The 17194-nt window shown below is 38.8% G+C and overlaps 1 protein-coding gene and 1 pseudogene across 1 annotated transcript; one reads left to right on the top strand and one right to left on the bottom strand.

The window, feature by feature from the left end:
- The first annotated feature begins 4278 nt into the window (after positions 1-4278).
- Positions 4279-5723, top strand: LOC112819986 (polyadenylate-binding protein-interacting protein 1 pseudogene; annotated as a pseudogene).
- Positions 5724-12725: 7002 nt separating this feature from the next.
- LOC112819985 (casein kinase II subunit alpha) lies at positions 12726-14274 on the bottom strand. The gene has a single exon (XM_025866867.2). It carries the CDS (start codon positions 14056-14058, stop codon positions 12883-12885), a length of 1176 nt encoding a protein of 391 aa, XP_025722652.2. The 5' UTR covers positions 14059-14274; the 3' UTR covers positions 12726-12882.
- Positions 14275-17194: the final 2920 nt, after the last annotated feature.

Genomic DNA, 17194 nt, shown 5'->3' with positions numbered 1-17194 from the left:
GAGGAAAGAAATGCCTTTCAGGTAATACAGTATCATAAGGTCAGCTACAATGGAGGAATGCCAGACGTTGAAATTTGGAAGTAGATAATTTTACCCATCAGACTAACCAAAAGCACTTATTCTGGGCCAGTATCTGATACTACACAGGAAGACAGGCCCCCTTTATCTTTTCTCAAAATCACTTTTTACATAGTCTCCACAGGAAAAACTAGGGTGAAGATATTTTGCCCCTTGTGGAATACTTTGGGTAATGAGAAGGAGTCTTTGTAAACCATCTCCAGCATTTAAAAAAACGCCATCATCCATATATTTGTCTACATAATACCAAACACTTGGATACTTGGAAACATCCAGACGGCTGACAGTATTTTGCACTTGTCATTCAAATGCTATAGACCCAGGCTATATCTAGTTTGAATTGGGTGGTAGTTGAAGAGGCAAGGGCGAACAGAATTTCAACAACACCTTTTTTTATTGCTTCATTCACTTTGTTTCCCCTGAGATATCTTCACCTTAAATCATGGAAGAATACATTTTTAGGATCCCCAAAAGAAGTAAAATGCTTACACTGGAACAAATCCACAGTGTTAAAAAAATGACACCTACTCAGCATGATATGGGGGGCTGTATGCCACACTTAGGCAGATGATCTATGGCGCCTCAGCATTTGGCACTTAGTTTTGGCACCCTAAGGAAAAGGGTAACAGACAAAAGGCTGGCCTTGTACAATCAAACTTTACAGTGGTGTGATTTAAAGAATACCAAGGATTATACCTTTCATCATGTATCTCCCACATCTGGACTAAATATCTTTTCTTCATTTTGTTTTATTTTCTATATGTTATCATAGAGAATCCTTAATTTGTAGTAATAAATATCATCTTTTAAAGTATAATCCCCTCTCCTCCAATGGAATGGTTATGGATTTCACGTTTGTTCAGAATGCATTTAATAAGACTCGATGTCCTCCTATCTGAGACCTTAAATTGGGGTAGGGGACATGGAAAGTACAAGAGATTGTGGCAAAGCACTTCGCAAGACAGGCCAGACCTCAGCCAGGGACTAAAAGGAGGACGGCAAGGCTGGGTGGAAGAAGGTGCAGCACACCCTGGTGAAAACACAATGAAGATGCTGTGCCGACTTCACCAGCTCACCTCCAGCCTATCCTTGAAGAAATCTCAATCTCTCCAGGGGCGCCCGAGCAGGTCAGGGGCCTCGTCTTACTGCACTGTGTTGATCACTGTGGGCCCCACTGCTTCTCACAGGAGCTAGCATAGAGTAGATGCTCAGCAAATGTTTTTCAAGTAAATCAATAAATGAAGACAAAAACTGTGTGGTCTGAAAGCTCCAGGTTAAATTTCAAAGACTCTAAGCTCAGAGGCATTTCGGGAAGTCCTATAGTTCAAGTTGTCCTCAACTAGCACTTAAACCACACCATGAGATAACTTTCAATAATTTTCTTTTTAGAAATTCCCACATCCTTTCCTCAAAGCATTATTTCAGCGTCATTTAAAAAATCTATCTTGAAACCTCCCTTCTATGACTCAAGACCATCTTCCTTCTTAATAGAAACAAACTTTTGCATATTAATACATCTTTTCACTTTTCCAAGAGCTTTTGCACACATTCCCCCCTTCTCTCCAAAACAAACTGATTGCTCAGGAAATAGTACAGGGTTTACTGTTTTTATTTTAGCCTAATTTATTTGAAATTTCAAGAAATGCAGAAATTATAAAATGAGAATGGTCTGAAGAAACTTGAAACAAAGTTCAGGAAGAGAGTAGTCTCCAACTCTTCTTTCTTAAAACTGAAGAAAGCTAAGGTGCTCAGAGGTTTCTCAGCAGTCTGCAATGAAGGCAGACCTAAGACCAGAATTCCATTCGCTGCGATCTGGTAACAATGTCTTACATAGTCCATGCAGTCTCTCTTACTCACGCATGCTCACTTAGGCTTCAGCTTCCACAGAAGACCCTCATCTCTTTTAAGTACGACACAGGCCTTCTACACAGAGTTGGGTCTTCTTTCCTCACCTTTTTGACTCTTACTTAGGATACTTTCTTCTACTTTTCCAAACTGGCTTGGTTGTGGGATAAACTCTGAGGGTAAACCCATTCTTAGACTAAAACCAAGAGTATTCAGTGGCTTTGTTAGGTCATTCTCAGGATGTTATACTGTTAAGCCTACTTGAAAATGATGACTTTGAAGGAAGTTATGAAGTAAATGTAGAGAAAGCCTTTTTTCCTTTTCTTTCTAAGTAAGATCTAACAAAGGGTACTTTCCACAGCATGCAACATTCCACACTCAGGCCATTCCTCAGTCCTTGGCTCAGTCTCGACAAGAGTTACAACCTTAGAAAGAATAATAAAAGTCTCAGTTTATTATTCTCCTAATTTGTGCCAACCACCATTGAGGTGCTCTTCCTACACGCCCCTAAACATGACAACCCTGAATGGCCATGCTAATTTTCTTTGTATTTTGATGAGAACATTGAAATTCAGAGATGTTAGTGTGTTTCTAGGGACACAGTTAGAAAGTGGCAGAGGCAGAATTTATCACCTGATCTTTCCAGCTCCACTGGACCACATGGTCTGAGAATGGATCTCAAAAAAAATAAGCACCCCTTATATTGAGGTAAGGGTGGCAGCACCAGAGATACAAGATCACTAAGCAGAAGTAGCAGTTACCCCAATCTATGTCTGTTTGTCTTAATATGGAGGCTGCCCTCTATTCGCTTAAAATTGATTATCTTTGTAGTCAGAATAAACAAATAATTTGGTTTTCCATTTTTCTAGTTTTTATGAGCTAAGTACGTTAAGCCCTGAAGGCAATCATATCTACACATGTCTACAGCATGAAAGGAAAGCTCAGGCTTTGAATTCAGGCAGATGTGGATTTGGAACTCCACCTTGATAAGTGACATTAGGCTAGTTACTTTTTCTCTCTGCAGTTTAGTTCCCTCATTTATAAAAACGTGTTAACATCTTCTGCAAGGGCTGGTTATGAGCAATAAGAACATTATAGGAAAAGGTCTAATGTATGGCCCATAGGAGAAACCAAATAATTATTTTTATGATTATAAGTTTAATATTAATTTTTATTAATGGTAGCAGTAATAATGATCCTATTACTTCATCATAAGTTTTTTTATTTTTTTCTACAGGACAAGATTTCCTAAAAGCACAAGAACAAGTTAATTTGTTACTTGTAATAATAATAATCATGTTTGCTTGTGAGGCCAGGAATTTAAAAAGTGTCCTTCCACCCTGCCCTGTGATAGATGGGTTTTGTGTATCTTTTGAAATCCTTTCAGCCAGAATGTTAACTTTGTAAAACATGCTAGCCTGGATTTAATTGTTCAGTATGACTCTTATTCTCTTCATAAAGATAATACAAAATTTGCTTGCAAAATAGCAACAGTCCAACTTGGTGAACATACATCATTAGCCACATTGGATTACAGATTTTATTGATACTTAGTAATATCTGATGAATGATTCTCAATGACTGCTTCTTACTACTCTGTATAATATTTGAATAATGTTATGCCAACTATTAAATATCAACTTTGTCAAAAAATATAAATGAAATGACTTACAGACAACAGGGAACCGTCATGACAATAAAATTTGTTTTTGTTACTACTTTGGTACACTGATGTCACACCAGCATCTTTGTGTCCCCCTCTCTTTGGTATTGGGCCCTGCCTTCCTTGTGACATTCCCTAATGTGTACTGGCCTCATGCTATTTCGGCTGCCGCCATCTTGATGGGAAACCATGTCAAACCTTGGAAGTATGCAAGTTGGTCTATAATCTACTCTTTTTTTTTTTTTAAAGATTTTATTTATTTATTTGTCAGAGAGAGAGAGAGCACAAGCAGAGGGAGCAGCATAGGGAGAAGCAGGCTCCTGGCTGAGCAGGGAGCCCGATGCGGGACTCGATCCCGGGACTCCAGGATCATGACCTGAGCCGAAGGCAGTCGCTTAACCAACTGAGCCACCCAGGCGCCCAAAATGCTTTTTTTTTTTTTTAAAGATTTTTTATTTATTTGAGAGAGAGAATGAGAGAGAGAGAGCGAGCACATGAGAGGGGGGAGGGTCAGAGGGAGAAGCAGACTCCCAGCTGAGCAGGGAGCCCGATGCGGGACTCGATCCCAGGACTCCAGGATCATGACCTGAGCCGAAGGCAGTTGCTTAACCAACTGAGCCATCCAGGCGCCCTCGGTCTATAATCTACTCTTAAAAGTAATCTCAATACTGGCTGGAAAGGGAGACCTCAGGCGAGCAACCACCTCTTTTTAACCGACTCCTTAAGAAAAAAGGGAAAGAAAGCCCTCAAACATTCATTTAGGAGGCAGAACAAATGAGGCCCCTGAGAGCTCCACCTAGTTCACAGGATAATATCCCACAGCAGAACTTGGAGTCAGCAATGGCTAAACCCCAGGTGGTTGTAGCTCCTGTATTAATGTCTAAGCTGTCTGCGAATGCTCCTGAATTTTACCCATCAGGTTATTCTTCTAATTATACAGAATCCTATGAAGATGGTTATGAGGATTATCCTACTCTATCAGAATATGTTCAGGATTTTTTGAATCATCTTACAGAGCAGCCTGGCAGTTTTGAAACTGAAATTGAACAGTTTGCAGAGACCCTGAATGGCTGGGTTACAACAGATGATGCTTTGCAAGAACTTGTAGAACTCATCTATCAACAGGCCACATCTATCCCAAATTTCTCTTACATGGGAGCTCGCCTGTGTAATTACCTGTCCCATCATCTGACAATTAGTCCACAGAGCGGCAACTTTCGCCAGTTGCTGCTTCAAAGATGTCGGACTGAATATGAAGTTAAAGATCAAGCTGCAAAAGGTGACGAAGTGACTCGGAAACGATTCCATGCGTTTGTTCTCTTCCTGGGGGAGCTTTACCTTAACCTGGAGATCAAGGGAACAAATGGACAGGTTACAAGAGCAGATATTCTTCAGGTTGGTCTTCGGGAGTTGCTGAATGCCCTCTTTTCTAATCCTATGGATGACAACTTAATTTGTGCGGTAAAATTACTGAAGTTGATAGGGTCAGTTTTGGAAGATGCCTGGAAGGAGAAAGGAAAGACTGATATGGAAGAAATCATTCAGAGAATTGAGAATGTTGTCCTAGATGCAAATTGCAGCAGAGATGTGAAACAGATGCTCTTGAAGCTTGTTGAGCTCCGGTCAAGTAACTGGGGTAGAGTCCACGCAACTTCAACATACAGAGAAGCAACACCTGAAAATGATCCTAATTATTTTATGAATGAACCAACATTTTATACCTCTGACGGTGTTCCTTTCACTGCAGCTGACCCGGATTACTAAGAGAAATATCAAGAGTTACTTGAAAGAGAAGACTTTTTTCCAGATTATGAAGAAAATGGGACAGATTTATCAGGGGCTGGTGATCCATACTTGGATGATATTGATGATGAGATGGACCCAGAGACAGAAGAAGCTTATGAAAAGTTTTGTTTGGAATCAGAGCGTAAGCGAAAACAGTAAAGCTAAATTTCAACATATTTTATAAAGCAGTTTAGGTTATGGTGATTTAGCAGAACACAGGAAAACAGGAAAGCGTGTCACACTTATACCAAATTAAGGATGTTGAGTTATGTTACTAATGTATGCAACTTTAATTTTGTTTAACACTATCTGACAAAATAAACTTTATTCCCTATAACTTAAAATGTGCGTATATATATATAACAGTTTATTATGTACAGTTAATTCCACTGTTTTGGCTGCAATAAAATCGATTTTGAAATAAAAAAAAAGTAATCTCAATACTGAAAAGTATTCTTCCAGTGCTTGCTTGTATGAGTGTGCATAAAATGATTTGCTGTTTCAGCAACTTTTAGGCTACTCAGACAGTGGTATGAAACCATCAGTTATCACATGGTAGTATCCTTTTATTAACCACTGAACTGTATCAAGATATTTCATGACAACTGACAATGCCAGATGCTGTTATTGGCCTAATGGTTAATACATTTGCACTTTCTTTTACTGAGCTCTTCCTGCATACTTTTCCTTTGTGTAAAACATTCTTAAAATGTGTAAAAGCATCCTAATTTTTCAACATCTCTTTTAATATGCATATATTTATGGGCACTCAATTGGCTTTTCAGGTTTCTTGCATAAATATTATTCCTTAAAGCGTATGTACTCCCTAACAGACTGAGCACCCGACTTGTAAACATTCTCTACTTGCAGTTGGTGTATGGTTAGCCCTTCTCCTCTGCCCTTCAAATGCCAACCCACTCATCCTCAGCCTGCTTCTGACCTGTAAGAGAAATCTTCTTTAGAAGATACTGCTTTCTTAGAGCTGGTGCAGAGAAAGATTTGAATCAATCTTTGCTAGTTCACAGTTATTTCGTAGTATTTGGAGTTATTTTGGTATATATTTTTCTTTTTGTCCATTTCAGATCAGAGTCAATACTACTTGGACATTTTTTTTCACCTTCTACAGCCATACATTCATTTTCCCTCATCTTTTCCCTGGTCGTACAATTCTTGCCTCGGTCCTTCCATAGTCTCTATCTTCTGCCTTTTCCTCCTCTCTTTCCTGTGTGGCTCAACTGTGAGCCCTCAAATGACTCTAATCAGAGCTAAAAGTGAGTGGGCATACCACCATAGGGGATATGTAGCTTTCATTTAAAAACAAAAATTAGAATTGACCCACAAAACCTTGACAGTCCTGAAAGCTATCTTGAAATTTCTTTCAGAACTTAAAAAAAAAAACCAAAACTATCTACCTTTCCTTTTTTAAGTAAATCTCATTTCCCTCAAGATCCAAAATATAATTAATTCATTTTTGCTTTATCCAATTTTGTGTTATCTGCTTGCCCTATTTTCTCTAATTTTCATCATATGTCTAGTCTTCCGGGTAAACATTTACTTTTTAGGTTTGTGTGGAGACCAAAGCATTACTTACTCTGCTGCTACTACAGGCAAATGATTTTGAGGTTGTGAATAAATGGCTTCCTAAAGAAACTTTGGAATATAAGAACCTCACTCTATTTTGTTGGTTGGTTGACAGAAAGTAGCCCACACCAAATGAGGCCAAGCACAGGGAAGCAAACAATGATGGCAGTGCATTGTTCTCCTGTGAAGCACAATGGGCATTTCGTGAATGTCGCACTGAGACTGTGTCTGTATTTGGGAGCTGATGATGACTGAGGAGTGGAGAGCTGACAGAGGTCTGCATTCAGCAGCATCTCTCTTTTCCCCTCACTTCCCTCTCCAAACCTACCCCAACTCAGTCTTTAGGTGTCCCTGGCGCCGCTTTAACATCACAGGGCTTCTCCAGGAGGTTGGCAGCTGCAGGCATACCCGGTCTATCCTGTCCAAAGCAGCAAATCTCTACAGAAATTTTTTCTCCAAAGTGCTGAGAGGAATTTTCCTTTGACCTGAGGGCATGAGAATGGGAAGGACGTATGTCTTGTACTTTGTTTTACTAAAATGTAATGGGTTTGGGGATGGGGTGGATGGGATTCTGATCTCAAAAGAAAAAAAGGGAAGAAGAAAGAAAAATAACAAAAGTATAATGGCACTTTATAAGCAACAATTTACACTTTACCATTAAGTTTTACACAGATAATGTCATGTAATTTCCCTCAAATTTCTGAGACAGATAGGGCAGAAATTATCCTAGTCATCTTAGAGGTAAGATACCTAGAGCAGAGCAAGTTAAACTTTTCCTCAAGGTGACATAGCTAGTAAGGTTCAACAGAGGGAATAACTGAGGGAGCATGGTGGTTGGAAACAATGGAGAGAAGAATGAAGACTCTAACTCAAATATTTGTGAACTGTTTCATTTTTAGTAAAACTTAATTGAGCTTTACCAATAACTATGAAAACCTGTATTTCTGATATTTAATTTGCAAAAGCCCCATGAAAGCTCTTCAAGACATACTTAAGTTGCTTTTGATAATATTTGAATTCCGTAAGTTGAAAGTGAGACGCAGGCCTCCAAGTTTAAGAGTTATCTTAAATGTAGAGCCTGAAAGATCTGAGGTAAATTTAGAGCCCTAGAGAGTGAGACATCCCCACAAAGTACTACTTTCATGTCTGGAAAAGAAAAGCTATTTTTGGAATATAAATGGTTAGAAATCAAACATGATGGAGAACCCTCTTTGCTAAATGTTAAATATTCAGGTCCTCTTGATGACCCAGTGTAATTCACAGTTAGACCAAAATGCCAAATGTCTTTTTAAGTGAGACCAATGATAAACTAAAAGCATGGTTCCAGGTGAATTAAAAAATATACTTTTTGTAAAGAACTAAGGTCTTTTGATAACCACGAAAAAAAAATTCAGACAGAGGGGTAAAATGACATCTTTTGTGAATCTTTCCTAGTGTCTGTTCAGTCTCCTTGATGAATTCCATTATCACAAAAATGACCTTTCCAGTTCATATCTCTTTTGAGGCTAATGCAATTCTTCTCCATTCTGTTATAATGAAAGTATTACATGGATAACTATCCAGCATTATCTTCCAGAAGGAGAACTAATTTGGGAAAGAAATGAAGTACTTTAATATAATATCAAATCTCTCTCCTTATTTTTTTTATCCTTGTAGAGACCTGGTGGGTAAAACTAAGCAAGTTCATGCACATGGTAAATACACTGAGCTCCCTACCTAATGTAGACGTAATTTTTATTACCACATTGGTGAACAGTTATATGAATGCTTAAAAAACAGAGCCTCAGATAAATTCAGAGGCATAAGCTGCTGAACATGCTGCAGACACCATTCTGTTGAATTTTCTTTCTGGAGATGTGTAAATGAAAAATATTCAGATCTGTGGCATACTTCCTAGATGCACTGCAAGTTTTGAATGTGTACTGCCTGTCTTTACCTGTGAGAAGCGTCAAGATGTGCTGGATACAGCATAAACACTAATTATGTGCTCTTGTTAATTGTATATTTCTTTGAAGTGGTAGCAAACTGCAAGCTAGTGTATGGTGGAAAGAGCTGGGGATAATGATGGGAAGCTTCCTCGGACAGGTTCGTGCATGCAGAAATGTAAAGTTTTTGGTGAGCTAAAGCATCTTCTCCTTGAGAAACTGACCCTGATTTTCAGTCCTTTCTGAAGAAATCATTTCTCTGAGCAATATAATTAATGACGGTATACTGACCAGTTCAGTTAGCATAGAGCACACACATCCAAACCATGATGCACATCCCTAGCCAGGTCACATGGCTGTAGGTCAGGCCTGTCACACCCTTTGCAGGGGGCCAATTAAATGAATATATAAATCCTTGCTTGTTCCACATGATAATGAATGTCTTAGTGTAATTCCTCAGAAGAGGTAAAACACTTTATAAAAATGCCTTTACTATTACACTCCCTATGAGACAATTAGCTGGCAGAGATTTTAATTGCTATGTTGTGGATGTGGAAATTGAGGCTCAGAGATTTTAAGTAGTTTACCTGGGTCATAAGTGTGGGCTACAATGCAAATTACATTAAAAATTTGGGAAGCAGAAGACAACTAGATAGAATAAGGAGCCAATGTAGTTACTCAAACTTATACTGATTCTGAAATTAATGTCTCCAACAGTTAACATGTCCCAAATTTTGCTGAATTTAGATGTCAATTAAATTAACTTCACGGAATTAAACATGAGTTTTCAATATTTAAAAAAAATGAGAGTAATATTAAGAAAATGGGAAGTGAAAGCCTTATTTTGCTTTATATTACTGTCAAAATAGCCAGGATAGCTCAGAGATTTCTCTTCCAATCTGTCATTGTGTTAATATTCTGGGGTTACACTGTTTACTTATGACCCAGTGAATAAGAGCATTATTAAAAGTAAATATTTATTTCTAAATTTGCTGTTTCCTTTTTTTATGCAATTCTGAATCTAATTTTGTTTTCTGCCTGCATATCCTTCTGCACTTTTTACTACCATGATGGTTTTTTTTTTTTCTTTTTTTAACTTCTGCTTATACATTTTAGTTCTGGTCAAGTAAGGTGACATTAAACTCTAACCCCCCAGTAGCACTGTCTCTATGACTACCTTTCACATCCCTTTCAAAGTGGCGTATTTCCTTTGGCTGGGATGCTGCAGGTTTGGGATTTGTAGATCAGAGCCTGACTCTTAACTCAGTCCTCCAGCTCTTAATATACACTTTTCATCTATACCGTCCTTGACACCACACAGACATCCCATGTTGAAATCTTTCTTAGAACCTCGATCTGTCTGCTAGACTAAACAGAGACAAGGAAACAGGTAATGACAGGATTGAAACATGGTTTGGGGATCTTGGGAGGAAAAAAGAGAGTAAAAAAAGTTTTTGATGAACAACATAGTCACCCAAGCTTGTGGTGTCTCATCAGAACCTCTCAATGTTTGGAAGTTTTCCCAAGACTTGCCCTAGTGAGACAGCAAAGACTTATTAGATCATTGTGTCTGCTTCCCCACCTGGGCAGGAAAGAGTCTCCCATACGGAGAACATATGGCTTGGTCTGAGATTAGCTACAAAGAATGTCAGTTGGCAGACAGATGGAGGAGAAGCAGAGGATCGTGTGAGCTTTGCTAGTCTGGACCTCAGAAATAAATTTTAAAAAATCACATCCAGTTAGTTCACTTATGAAAATAAACACCGACCAACCTATGCAGAGGAAGAGGAGTTAACATTTACTAAACACATATTGCGACCTAGGCATTGTATTCTGTAGATCTTCTTTCCTAACCCTCCCCTCAATTGTTTTATTGTTTCCATTTTATAGATGAAGAAAGTGAGGTTCAGAAGTGTAAGGTCACTTTGCTTAAGGTCACACTGCTAGACAACTGAAAAGGCTCAGAGACACACCCAGGAGTCTGATTTGAACATCAGTGCTTTCTGGAGGTAATAGTGCAGAAAAAACAAAAATGACTTTATATACTATAACTTTCTAGTTGCTTAACTTTTTTTTTCAACATGGATAAAGGTAATCTCCCTCTCTTTTTTTAATTGTAAAACTCAATGAATGTGTTACAGCCTGATGCTTATATTGCTTAATGATATTGGGAATACAGAAGTGAACTTTGGGGGGAATGGAAATGAGAAGAGGTTACATAAATAGGGTTTAGTAAAATACTAAATTATAAATGGTTGTAGCCATTCCCCACCCCTGGCCAAGGAGGGAAGATTCTTACTTGCTGGTTCAGATTGAGAGCTGTCCTTTGTTGACCAGAATCTGAGTGCAGGCAGGGGGCAGGTATCTTTTCGTAAAGTAAAGGAAACAAGAACACAGTATTTATCTTTATCATGAAGGAAGGGGGTTTAAAGGAGGGTGCAGTTGTGAATGTCTTGTTTTTCTTTTTTCTTTTGTACTTCTAATATGGTATTTTTGTTTTTATTATATCTGTTCATATATTATTTAACTTCTGTTCATAATTCATGACTTCAGAGGTTAAGTTGTTAGAGAGATGGTGTGGGAGAGAGGGAAAAGAGTCCTAGCACAGTAGAGGGGTTTGTGGGAGATGTTAAAAAAGAATAGTGAGGAGCTTACTGGAGATTGTGAATTGGAAATCATTTGATATTTTTCAAGAGACTCCAGTAGAGATTTGAGTTAAAGCTCCCATTTAAATATATATCTCATCTGTCTTCCTTTCTTTTCTTGCCTTCTCTTGTTTTAAGCAAGTTTTTTCCCTTACTCTATTTTCCCCTTCTATTAGGATTCTCTTATTATTATTTTAGTGGTTACCACTGAGTTTACCCCAGACATCCTTGAACTATTAGAATCTACCTTAAGTAACATTTTTTTCACTTTCTGGACTTGTAGAGGACCCTGAGGACTCCATATATTACTCCTCCTACCTTTGCCCTTTTGTTATATTGTTCTCAGATATTTTAATTCTCTCTGTATTTGAAACTCCACATAGTAGTGTTATTATTTTAAACAGTCAAGATTTCATTTAGATTTACTCACACATTTACCCCTTCTGATGATCTTTCTTTCCTGAATTACCTGTGCTTTGATCTGCTTTCACCCTGAAGAGCTCCCTCTAGTATCTCTTCCAGTCAGGTCTCATACAGTGAATTTTCTTAGCTTTAGTTTGTCAGAAAATGACTTACACTCATCTTTCTTCCCTTTTAGATTTTTAAAAAAAATAAACCATTTAATGGAGGTATAATAACTGACATGGTAAAAGTTGTTCATATTTAAGGCGTTCAACTCAATGAATTAGGGAATAAATTATACCTATAAAACTGTCCCTATCATCAAAGCCATAAACCCACCTATCACCTCCCAAATTTTCTTCCCATACCCTTCATTATAATTAAAATAATAACATTTTTTTCGTGGTAAACACATTTAACATTTAAGATCTACCTTCTTAGCAATTTTTTTTAGTAAATTATACAGTATTGTTAGCTATAGGTACTATGCCATATTGTACATCTTTAGAACTTATTTATTTTATATAAATGAAACTTTATACCATTTGACTACCTCCTCCTCTTCTCCTCCTTCACCAGCTCCTGGCAACCAACATTCTACTCTCTGCTTCTATGAGTTTGACTATTTTAGATTCCACATATAAGTGAAATCATACAGTATATGTCTTTCTGAGCCTGACTTACTTCACTTAGCATAATGTTCTTCAGGTTCATTCATACTGGTGAAAATGACAGGATTTTCTTTTTTGGGGGGGCTGGTGAATAATAATTCATTATACCACATTTTCTTTTTTTTATTATAATTTTTTTTTATGACTGAACTACTATAAATCCACAAGCAACGGTTCAGACACGGTGCTTCTGAAGTATTTCACCCCTCCCCGCCAGGCGCAAGCTGCATCAAGGAGAGCGCGGACTCCCCCACCTCTGCTCAGGCATCAGGAGACAGAAGAGGCCATTACTGTTGAGCGCCTGCGGCAGCTGGAACAGGCATCCCAAGGGGGTTGGCCGCAGCAATCACTGGTGAGCCTGCCAGAGGTCCAAGGGGTGAAGGGGTTGGCACTGAAGAAATCCCTGACATCATATTGGCGCTGCTGACAGGCGTACTGCCCCCCGGCATGCTAGATGAGCCCATTCGAGCCTGGTCCTTCACAACAGTATAGAAATAGGGGTGCTCCATGGCCTCTCTTGCGGTAAGCCGTGACTGGTGGTCATATCGCAGCAGCTTGTCCAAGAAATCCAAGGCCTCAGGACTGACAAAGTGCTGGTTTTCACTGTGGACAAAGTGTTCCCATCGCTTACGGGAGTGTCTGCCCAAGATATCATTGAAACGTGGATCTAATTCAATGTTGTATTTGTCAATATAGTCATATAAATCTTCTGTCCCCAGAACCTTGGCTATCCTCACCAACTGATCATAATTATCATGTCCATGGAAAAATGGCTCCTTCCGGAAGATCATACTTGCCAGCATACAACCCAAGCTCCACATATCCAAACTATAATCGTACATCTGATAGTCTACAAGTAGCTCAGGACCTTTGAAGTATCGGGAAGCAACTCTGACATTATATTCTTGGCCAGGATGGTAAAACTCAGCCAAACCCCAGTCTATTAGTCGTAGCTTTCTGTGCTCATGATCAATCATGACATTATGGGGCTTCACATCTCTGTGCATAATTCCCATGTTGTGACAATAATCCAGGGCCTTCAGAATCTCATACATGTAAAATCGAATATCATAGTCTGTTAACGTCTGGTACAATTGCTTGAAGTCTGTGTTGTTTACGTGTTCAAAAACCAAGGCAGGGGTTCGTGACACAGGGTCTTTTACAATGTCTGCCAGTGTGATGATATTGGGACCGCCTCGTAAGTTCTCCAAAATCTTTATTTCACGCTTGATTTTCTTCTTCTTTACTGGCTTCAGAATTTTAACAACAACTTTTTCATTATTTGTGATGTTGATAGCTTCAAACACTTCACTGTATTTACCCCGGCCTAATTTTCGAACCAGCTGGTAGTCATCTTGATTACCCCACTCCACCACGTGTGACTCATAATCCCAGTACTCTCGGGGTCTGTGTGTATTAATATCTGTGTAAACTCTGGCCCTGCTTGGCACGGGTCCTGACATGTCAGACAGGTTGGCGAACGAAGGTGGACTTGAGTTTGGAGATCTGGTGGTCACTGTGTTCAGAAGCAGCTGGGGGTAAGACCTTGTTTCAGACCTCTTTTCTTTAAACTGTGGTGGAAGCGGCAGCGGCGGTGGCCGCTCTCCCCTCTCCTCACACAGACAATATGGCGGCGGCGGAAGAGGAGACACACGGCTCGGCCGCCAGCCGCAGGGACCAGAGCGAGGCTGCCTATACCACATTTTCTTTATTCCTTTATCAGTCGATGGGCATTTGTTTCCATATCTTGGCTACTGTGAATAATGCTGCACTGAATATGGGAGTGCAGGTACCTCTTCAAGATTCTGATTTCAATTCCCAGATTGCTGGTTCATATGGAAGTTCCATTTTTAACTTTTTGAGGAACCTCCATCCTGTTTTCTGTTTGCTGTACATTCCTACTAACAGTGTATAGGGCTAATCTTTATTTCTGAAAGTCAGGTTCTCTAGGTAAAAATTTCTAAGTTGGTAATTAATTTTCTTTCATCACTTGAAATATAGTTTTCCATTATCTTCTGTCTTCCATAGTTTCTAGCTTTTAAGGTGATGTTGCCCTCTTCTAGCTGCTTTTAAGTTTCCCTTTGTCTTTCTTTTTCATCAGTTTTCCTATTATTTGCTTAGAAGTAGTTTATCCTGCTCGTGCTTAACAGTTTCTTGAATCTATTGCTTGATACTACCCCATTAATTTAATAAAGATTATTAGTAATATCTCTTTAAATATTTCATCTAATCCATTCTCTTTCTCTTCTTCTGGTCACCAAATGCATGCATGTTGGAGTTTTTCCCTATTTAGAGTGTGTCTCTTTGAGCCTTTCTGTATTTTCCATATTTTTTCCTACTTGTACTTCAGTGTGGATGTTTTCTATTTACTCCTCCCTCCTTCAATTTAGGAACCCTACTTCTTTGTATATTCTTCTGCTATTAAACCTATCAAATTAATTTCAGTTATTGTATGATCCATTACTAGAATGTCCATTTGATTATCTTATATAGATTTAGGTTTTCTGTTGAAATCCTCCATCTGTTTTTCTATTCTGTTTGAGTATAATAATGCGTTGTTTTAAAGTTTTTATCTGACAACTCTAATAACTAAATTTTTTCTGTTATTTTTCTCTTGGTTTTCAGTCCTTTCATGTCTTATTTTTCTGCCTTCTTGATTTTTTATTTTTTTATTGATTGACGCTGTCTAGGACAAATCATAAAGGCTCTGCAATGACTCTTTCCGCACAGTACCTGACTTTCTTTTGGCAGGCATATACAGTATAGGTACTGTACCACACTGTTTCAGAAGGAGCTGGATTTGGGAACTTGCCTATCTCTGATTTTCCCTTACTGGTAGTTCTTAGCCCTTCAGGGTTTCAGTGGAGAGCCTGTGCTGATTACAAGAGCCCCTCCTTCTTAACTAGCACCGAAGTTCAGTTTTTGTCTCCCTGGCTTTGCAAAACTGCCAAGATTTCTGTTTAGCTTCTTAGCTTCTTATGAGCCACATGTTGCTTGGTTTGTTGACTCTCTTTCTGCAGATTCACAGCTTAGGATCTGGCAAGTGATTTAAAGGAGAATTGTATATAGAAATTCAGGTTTACTTCTCTGGAGTTCACTTTTCCCTGGAATGTTGGCCTATTGAATACTGCTCCCTTGATAGCCCCAAACTCCCAATTTTTGTCTTTCTAGCAAGTGAGTACGCCACCAACTTCCTGTTTGATTTCTGTGTGTTATACATTGACTCAACAAATGCCTGGAGAGAAAAGACTGCAGTGAATTTGGGCTCACCCCAACGCATTTTTCTTCTCTCCAGGATCTTGGCTCCTCAAATCCTGACTACATTCATCTTCAATGCCTTCAAACTGCTATTTTTAAATTCTTATCGAGCTAGCATAGTTCTTTGCAGGAGGGTGATCTGATCCATGTTACTCATCACAGATGGAAACAGAATTATCCAGTAAAAACTGAATTATGTTATTTTTGGCTATTAATTATTAGCTCACATACTCTGTCTCTTATTCTCTCCCCCTCCCTGTGTGTGTTTAAAAGAAGCACCATACAATAACTGGTCCATGTAGTACCCCCAATTTATATCGGTTTATAAAATTTGAACATCTCACAACTGCCTACATTGTTGTGGTGTTATTTACCAAGATGGAAAGGAATGTCACAGATATGGGATGGGGAAATTAAGCGTTGATTTTGAGTATGTTAAATTTAGGGTGCCTATTAAACAAGTAAAATGAAAAATAGAATTCAGCTGAACCTATGTGTCAGAGGAGAGTTCTAGGCTGAGAATATATTTCTGGGAATTGTCCAACTACAGCTGTCATTTGAAGCTTTAGGATTAGTTAAGATTCCCTGTGAAGTGAGTGTGAGGAGAAAAGAGATGGGAAGAGTGTGGAGCACTCTAATATTTGGACACTGACAAGAAAAAAAGGGATTGGGCAAATGCGACCAAAAACAAGGTGGCCCTGAAGTAAGAGAAAAAACAAGAAATTGTTTTGTCTTAGAAGCCCATTAAAGGAACAGTTTCAAGAAGGAGCAGGTAATCAACAATGTCAAATGTTACTGACAAAGTAAAGTAAGGACAAAGACTTGACCACTGGATTAGGCAACATGGAGAAGCACAGTGACCCTGATGAATGCAGTTTGAGAAGAGTTTTGGGGGTGGGCACCTTGTCAGAGTGAAGAAAGAGAAGTGAGGAAGTTCAGATAGGAGGCAGAGTGTACAAATAACACTTTTAAGGAGTTTTAAAGGAGTTTTGCAAATAAAAGTAACTGATAAATGAATGGTGCCTAAGCTATGAAGTCAGCCCTCTCCCCCTCCTTTTTTTAAAGACAGAATTACTTCATCTTGCTTACATACCAATGGGAATGATCTGGGACTGAGAGATGACAATTATGATGCTTCAGGAGAGATAAAGGATAATTAAAGGAGATAATTATTATTATTTTTTTAAAGATTTTATTTATTTATTTGAGAGAGAGAGAGAGAATGAGAGACAGAGAGCACAAGAGGGAAGAGGGTCAGAGGGAGAAGCAGACTCCCTGCTGAGCAGGGAGCCTGATGCGGGACTCGATACCGGGACTCCAGGATCATGACCTGAGCCGAAG

This window comes from Callorhinus ursinus, unplaced genomic scaffold, assembly GCF_003265705.2.
Source record: "Callorhinus ursinus isolate GAN/ISIS: 27379988/994484 unplaced genomic scaffold, GSC_fseal_2.0 scaffold3, whole genome shotgun sequence".
NCBI classification, from domain to species: domain Eukaryota; kingdom Metazoa; phylum Chordata; class Mammalia; order Carnivora; family Otariidae; genus Callorhinus; species Callorhinus ursinus.
Note: the sequence above shows the minus strand (reverse complement) of the source record. Positions and strands in the feature narration are given on the sequence as shown.